The sequence below is a fragment of the Xenia sp. Carnegie-2017 genome, unplaced genomic scaffold (genome assembly GCF_021976095.1).
Source record: "Xenia sp. Carnegie-2017 unplaced genomic scaffold, XeniaSp_v1 HiC_scaffold_16, whole genome shotgun sequence".
Classification (NCBI taxonomy): Eukaryota; Metazoa; Cnidaria; class Anthozoa; order Malacalcyonacea; family Xeniidae; genus Xenia; species Xenia sp. Carnegie-2017.
Genome location: NW_025813469.1, coordinates 370,580 through 378,738, shown reverse-complemented (window position 1 = coordinate 378,738; position 8,159 = coordinate 370,580). Strand labels below are relative to the sequence as shown.

The 8,159-nt window shown below is 32.4% G+C and overlaps 1 protein-coding gene and 1 long non-coding RNA gene across 2 annotated transcripts in view; both read right to left on the bottom strand.

Annotated features, from left to right (window-relative positions):
• The window catches only part of LOC124436837, a 3,569-nt gene extending 1,708 nt beyond the window's left edge, over positions 1-1,861 (bottom strand). Inside the window, exons 1-2 of the long non-coding RNA XR_006945506.1 lie at positions 1,444-1,861; positions 392-1,033 (exon numbers count right to left, since the gene is read on the bottom strand). This is a non-coding gene — a long non-coding RNA (uncharacterized LOC124436837). The remainder of the gene's footprint in view (positions 1-391; positions 1,034-1,443) is intronic.
• A 925-nt stretch (positions 1,862-2,786) lies between these two features.
• On the bottom strand, positions 2,787-8,109 carry LOC124436831 (ubiquitin carboxyl-terminal hydrolase CYLD-like). Its single transcript, XM_046986804.1, is given in 14 exon segments — positions 2,787-3,518; positions 3,699-4,037; positions 4,466-4,574; positions 4,683-4,812; positions 4,984-5,050; positions 5,120-5,211; positions 5,305-5,569; positions 5,815-5,980; positions 6,175-6,215; positions 6,218-6,319; positions 6,453-6,677; positions 6,762-6,918; positions 6,998-7,381; positions 7,459-8,109. Coding segments are annotated over 14 exon segments (2,793 nt in total). The 5' UTR covers positions 7,981-8,109; the 3' UTR covers positions 2,787-3,324.
• Between the last annotated feature and the right edge of the window lie 50 nt (positions 8,110-8,159).

The following is an 8,159-nucleotide window of genomic DNA, read 5'->3' as shown; positions in this document are numbered from 1 at the left end:
AATGCAAGGTTATAGTCTTTTGTGTAAAAGTTTGTAAAAATGCAAAGACTATAGTCTTTTGCTTAAAAGTGTGTAAAAATGCAAAGACTATAATCTTTTGCGTAAAAGTGTGTAAAAATGCAACAACTATAGTCTTTTGAGTGTGTAAAAATGCAAAGACTATAGTCTTTGATAAAGGTAAAAATGCAAAGACTATAGTCTTTGTGATATTGACATCACCATCTAAAACTAAGTCTTGCATTTCACACATTTTCATGCCAAAGACTATAGTTCATGCATTTTCACCCATTTTTATACCAAAGTTAATGCATTTTTATGCATTAGAGTTTTATTGTTTACCCACTATAAATCATGCATTTTCACGCATTTTCATGCCAATTATTGAATTTACCTGTGAATGAACGTGAACTGATCCTTCTACAATCTCACGGAGAAGCCGACACATTTTCTTTTCGTCCTTGTACTATCTCTCGTTGATAACATTTCTTAGAGTACTCTTCTTACAATGTGCCATCTACATATACAAAGATTGTAGAGTACACTTTCGATCAACGTTAAAATCTCTTGTGGTGATTGCTTCCTGTTCACATTCGAAATCAGATTTCTCGTCCTAAAGGCAAGATTCCGGTAATTATTTTTACATATCTTCAGTAACATCATTAACAGTTCCCACGACTATATACCACGTGAGACAACGAGCTTCCAAACTGTATATGTGGATTCATCGATGTTTCTTTTGAAAATATCTTCGGTAGACTCGTTGTTATTTGTGGATTGTGTTTGTATTGTAACCTCGTCCTCACACGAGCTTTTATAGTCGTCAACATGCTTGGAATCATTCGTGTTTTCATTGGTCCACGAGTCCTTATCCAAGACTCTCGAGCGTACGCTATGTGCTTCAACTACGTTCAATTTCATCAAGCTATCTTTAACCTGGCGTCGTTGTTTCTCCTCTGTCATGCTTGATTTTGTTTCACTGTTGGAAGTTTCATTTTCAGATATTTCTTCTACCTCAATCCACGAATTATAATATCTGTCATAAATATATTAAAGCATTGTTTATGTACAAAATATGCAGACACAAAAATATCGAGAGAAATAAAAACATCTCTAACATCGTCACGGATATTACGAGTGGCGTAACAAAGTGTAGATGAGTTTGATATGCATTTGTCAAAACAAGCTCAAGAAGACAAAATGCATGCCAAAAATGTATGATTGAAAATTTGCTAAGCGCATGTGCAAACACAAATTTCAGAGCTCGCTCTCTCACAAATTAATTGAGAATTAATCATGGAAAAAGGGATTATCTACCTTTTTATAATAGTTTCTACAAAGATAACATTTAATAAACCAACTAATTTGTATCGTCTAAATTAAACCTCGCTTTCAACCCTTAAGTTATAAAATTTTGATTCATTTTGGATAGTAAATTTTTTTTACCTTACAATATTTTCATGATTCAATCTAGAAAGTAACTTCACTTCTCGAGTAATTTTGTGATTGAACAGTACACTTTTTGGATTCAAAGGAATTCTTTTGATCGCATAGAGACAGCCGTCCATTTATTACGTACCTAAGCGTATATAAAACAGAAAAATTGTAAAATTGAATTGGAAAATTTAAGTCATTGAATTGGAAAATTTAAGTCATTTTCAATATATGTATGTAAACCAATCACCATTGTCATTTTACATCAATTTGCGCTTCAAAAACACTACCTTTTCTGGAATTTCGTTATCGTTTAACTGATAAGCGGTTTTAGCAAGAACACAAACTTTTTCTTTAAAACCATTTGCTAGCGCGATCTAATAAAAGCTATTTAATTATCAAATCTTTCTTGAATTGCATCAAGGGACATTTGAGAAATGAATACCTGTTTAATTATACGTCTGGTCGCAGTTTCTGGCTCTAAAACATAAACGTTGTGAAATGAATATTATGAAGGAGGAAAATCTATTTCATATAAAAATATAGCGAATGTATTGGAATGGATTAGTGGAATGTACACCTTACCTTTATTAACTTTCAATGGTGAACGCATGAAATAGATTCCTTGCATCCAATGATCTCGCCACTACAGACACAAATGTACAATGTTGAAATTTGAAAACCTGTCAAAACAATTATACAACAGGAATAGGTTCAATCAAAACAACTACCTTAAACAATTCAACGACAAAATAAAATCGCCATGTTATGTGTTGACCTGCAGTCGTGTTGCCATTATGACGGTTGTCATTCATTGATCATTTCATGAACATCTTTTCACAATAGCTTCACAATAAATAGTGGAGTATTTGATATGTCAAACCCACTGTTATGCTATAAATTGTATTAATTCAGCAAATAATAAAATATTTTACACAATACTTACGATAAAGAGCATTGACAGGATGAAATCTTTTAGTAACATGACGCGGAAAGGATCGGAAAAAGTTATATAAATATGATCACGTGTTATATAAATATGATCATGTGTTATATAAATATGACCACGTGTTATATAAATACGATCACGTGTTACATAAATATGATCACGTGTCATATCGTACCGTGGTCATGTTCAATCCTGTTTTTCCTGACTTCTTTCTCTATGAATCTTTGTAACGGTATCAACAAGGACATTAAAAGTTGTCTTTACGACTACTGCACCTCATTTTTCGATCATTTTTCGTGATTATATTAGCAACCAGATGAAATAGATTCGCATTGCCCTCGGAGGCAGCGGAGCCGGGTGGTTTGAACAGTACAGGAATGATAGTCCCGTTCTCAATAACAATTAATTTATACGAAGAAATTTGATTTTATAAAAAGAAATTTGATTTACACAAGAATTACTTTAGCAAAACGCGATATTTAACATCGCTTGAGGTTCATGACTAAAAACTATGTTTGGTTTTGCTAAGGTTCAGTTTTTGTAAAGGCAACGAGTAGGTCTCATTTGGGATTTCACCCCCAGCAAAAAATGATACGTATGTCCATGAATGTACTTGTGTGGAATAATATGTACTATTAAGGATAAATAGATATAGCATTGTATTGTATAGTCCACCATAAGATATCACAAAAATCTCTTGTTCCATCACCTGAACGTGAACACAGTATTGGCTTTAATAAATATAATGACAATCAAGTTAAAGTGCTAGTTAAAAACAAACTCAAAGAAGAAGAAACGTTTAAAACGCCCATAAATGTTAAAACAAAAACATGGACTTATTGAAGCCGTGAAAAAATTAACAGAACAAAAATAAAGGCAAGAAATCACTGTATAAGTGTCATTTTTGAAAAACTATGAACCATTTAGCTTTCTTTGCTTTATCCTCATTTGTACATTGCTATCTCTTTGCTTTGATACAAACAAACGTATGCATCACTTAAGATCCTACGTACTCTGTCAGGCATTTCCTTGTCAGAAGTGTTAATGATGCGATCTCGATTTTTCTTTTCTGAAGACAACCATTCTGTTATTTCGGGACATTCTGTTACAGATGGAACATTATAACCTTCTTTTGTACCTAAAATCATAAAAAATATAGCTATTATAAAGACAGTCAACTGACTTTAGAACAACCAATTTTCTATAGATTTCAATGACTTCAGCATTTTCTCCCTTTATCACTAAAAAATCTTCTGTTTACATCTTTCAACCGTTTAAGTAACTTGCAAAATCTCATTTATTTAATACACATCCTTACCAATCCTGTCGGCCATGCTGTCAAAGAAACACCATCTAACTACACCATTAGGCTCATCGCATTTAACAAACGTTACATAGTGACTTGTGTTGATACAGATCACAGCAAATAATTCCATTTCACGATGTTCTATGGCTTTATTTGCGTAACTAGGTGAAATTTCACGAGGTACAACCAAAGGTTGACGCTTGTGTTCTTTTCGTTTGATATGAGAATGTACACGTATGTTACAATCGTTACAAAAGTTTCCTGAAGAGTCTTGATCACTACCATTTACTGTAAAACACTCAGAGCAATGAAATCTTGCTAATACACCACAGACAGCGCAGTCTTGAGGAGCTAGAGTATTAAAAAAATCACATTAACAATGTGTACTATTGTACTTAGGTTCATGATAGCATTGATTTAATCAAAGTCAAATTGCCAGCTGTGTTACAATCAGGAAACCAAAGAAAAATGAATTGAGAAAAAAAACAAGGCACTTAGAACCTGTGAATTGTGTCCTTACAATTAGGATGAGCTATTTGGTGTTAAAACATCGCTGATTGTTGTCTTCATCACTAGTGTTAAATCTTCATTCCGTACATAATGTCTTAATCAGTTGAAACACAAGTCGTTAATAGCCCAATAATCCGAATTTTATAGTTATCTGATGTTGAAAATTCATTCCTATACTACTAAGATATACAATGAAAAATACCCTACATTAAAGTAAATAGTTGCATCAAAATATAGGTTAACAGTGAAAAAGTTTAACCATTTCTTACAATTTTCTACTAACTCGCCAATGTTGATGGTCAACGATGGTAAAATACGGTCGTACATCTTGAATTGTTTACCAAAACGAGGCATTTGTACGATTAAACATGACGGTATCTACACAAATAAAATAAAAAATGAAAAATATTTTAGGGAAACTTGAAGAGATTGCCGACGTTATTATAACGAGTTTATGTGAAAACATAACATAAATAGTATTTATACCTCGGTCAGTTTCAAACCAGATTGATGAAAAGATTTTTTGAGAAGTTCTTCAACTGAAGGTAAAACGCGTTCAACATCTTTATCTGCCAAAACTTGATAAATATATTCATGTCGTATTTCACTTCCAAATCTTAAAAACATCAAAGAGAAGATTGTCTTTATTCTTCGTAAATAAGGATCATCATGAACATTAGTGTAAAATAACTATCTTTTAACGTAGTATACGTTATCTTTAACAAAATATCCTTTCAATACGTAATGTCATGTTTATATGTTCATCACAAGGATCTTTAGATCTTACTTGATTTTCAGCAAAGGTTCTGATTTCAACACTTGATTCAAAAGAGTGCTTAAAAATTCTTCAGGGTCTATTGTTGAATAAAAAAACAATAAAATCAAGATGAATCAATATATAATTTTAAACTATCCATTGTTACCCTTTTCCTCTCCCATTAATCCTGCCACAGTTCCTAAACGATCCAAGAGTTGTCTAAGTTCCATAACGCGATCAGCACGAACAAATCCATTTCTGCAACAAATATACATGTATGGTCAATGTTAATTTCACATTGCATACGTTGGTAAAGAAAACTTTCCACGAAATATCGTTGTAACGACTTACGTTCTTAGAGGATACACAATATGATTTCTTAGAACTGTTTGTACTCTCTCATAATCTTTTATATCATTCTCGTCTTTTGGTCGTAGTAATATAAAATCAAGAACGGAAGAAAATGAAAACGCAGCAAATAAAGTTGCATCAAGGTAACATGAATTATGGTGTCCTTGAATGCCTCTGACTCTTTCTTTAACATAAATATTGATTGTTTCTGGTGGTGGAATGAATTCATCTTCTGGTATTATTGGTGAATCGTAACCACCAAACTCTGCAAATGAAAAGTCAACAAATATGTTTTTACAACTGCTTTTGTGTATCATCACATCAAGTATGAAGAGTTTGATCTTCTTTTGTTCAAACTCTTCCTCATCACATTTCTTATTTAAAGTAAGCATAGTATTGTAATAATTGTAAACTATGTCTATATGGAAATATAAAATTTCACTTGAGATACCATGTATTAAACTTACAATACTCCTTCTCTGAACATCTTCTATTCATGAAGAAATTTACCTGTTCCTGTCAATCGCCTGTTGGCTGGGTTTTTAATAGGCTTCTCCAGGAATCTTGAATCAAGCTGACAATTATGAAGATGAACAAACAAAGCTCGCCCATTCTTACACGTGAAATATCTTTTGCCCTGAAAAGTTCCATCTGATCCAGCATCCACGTCTTCATCCTAATAATAAAAAAAAAGGTGATCAATGCAAAGACAACCCACAAGTTTGATTGTGCTAAGTGGTCAATTTTTAGGTGTTTACTGACTGTGAAAACAACATATTTCTAAAGAAATAAATAATACTAATGATGAAAAATTTACATAGCACAACCAAATATAAAATATTTTGTGATTTTATATGAGTAAAAACTTACAAGTTCCAATCCTGCAACCTTTTTTTCAGTATTTGGAACAAATCTAGCCATCGAATAATTCCATATTTTGGTTTTGCATGACTGCTCAAAACTTCCACCATTGTACCAATTTCAAATGTACTTTGTAATGGAACACTAGCTATTCCTGTAGTAAATATAATATTGAAAGTTCTTGAATGTAAGTACTACAATGAAAAATGGAGCTGATCATTTTATTTACAAGATGGAGTGGATTTCATCAGCAGCATAATCTAGATAATCTAGATAATCCAGATTACCTTCTGGGACTTGGTATGCGTTCTCATAGTTTACATTGTTTGAAACATGATTAGATTGAGATTGTTGTAATTCTTCCACTGATGCTTCTTCATTGCTTGATTCTTTTTTTGCTTCATTTTTTATTTGCCTCAAAATTTCTTTTTGATGATTGTACACATCCTCAGTAGATTCTCCCGCAAAATCTGACTCCATTTTTAAAATATCATCTGTTGTTTCACAAACAGCTAAATTGACATAGAGTATATATATTGATTGAAAAAATTTAAAAAATGCCATAGTTAAAATAAGAAAAATTAAGAGTTACTAACTTTTTTGGTGTTTTAAAGAATCTTTCACTCCATACATTTCTTGAAATTGTTCTTTTGATATTATATTGTTCAGTGGTGTAAAATGAGCATGGTTGTTGTCACATGTAAACAATTGTTGACCATTATATTCACCATTTCCCATTCCAAAAGAATGATCCTATTTAGAAAATGTACAAAACAATATGATCAAACCATATCTCAACAATAAACTAGGAAATAATGTTCATTTTTATTACCAATTGAACACCAGCAGAAATCCTGTCTTCACCAGGAACCCTACCAATGTACCTTATTGTACCACAATTTGGTTTATCTTCAATATAAACCCAAACTCTGTCATTTACTTGATGATTTGACACATTTTTTTCATGATTTAATACATTTTTTTCATGATTTGACACATTTTTTTCATGATTTGATACATTTTTTTCAGGAAATAATTTGTTCTTCACGCCGTGCACCAAGTTTGCACCTACATTTTGCACCCAGTTTGTCAAACCTTCTTCTTCTTTACGCAATGTTAGTTTATCCAATGATACAAACAATCCACAATCAGTCTGACAATGAAAATATTTTCTTCCTTTAAAGTCCCCATGTGTTGTTCCCCGTCCTTTTCCATCCTGAAATTGGAAAAAAATTAAATTTAAAAAAGAAGAAAGGTATCAATTTGGTATGTTTTCAAAACAGTTGAGCTTACCTCTAACTCTACCCCAAACATTGTACCAATCTCACCAGGAAATGTTCCTTTATACCTTATTACTCCTCGTAATTCCTGCATACCACCACCAGTGGGTGATCGAACTTTCACAAAAACCTTACTTCCAACATTCATTGCATTTGCATCGTTTAAAGATTTACTGGAGTAATACTTGTACCTTGCATCGTTTGATGTAAAAGAAAGTAACAGTTTTGCTTCCTCCTTAGTAAGTGGACCAATATGGCTAATTGCACATTCAAGATAATAGTTTGGTTTATCACAAGGATGGAGTCTCAAAGTACCTTTGGAGGTATCAACCGTAGTTGATGATTTTTCACATACTATTTCACCTTTTAAGAAAGGTTTCACATCTGCCTTTGAAGGATAAGAACTTTCATAGTATTTTTTCTGTTTTGTAGCAAATGTATCTTTGAGTAAGATAAAAAATTGATCGTTCTCCATAATTACAACATATAGATTTTGCCTGCTCAAACAGTCACCGTTAACCATCAAAAAACCCATCAATTATAATCACATCTTTAAAATTACATTCTAGGCACCATTTCTTAGAAAGAAGGAGACAAAAATCTGTTTCAAACGCCTTGAAATTTCTCCTGATGTGATGTTGTCGAATGAATTTCACTTTTAATGTTGCCGTCATTGTGAGGTCATTTTTTGGGTAAGGGGAAATCCCTTACGTA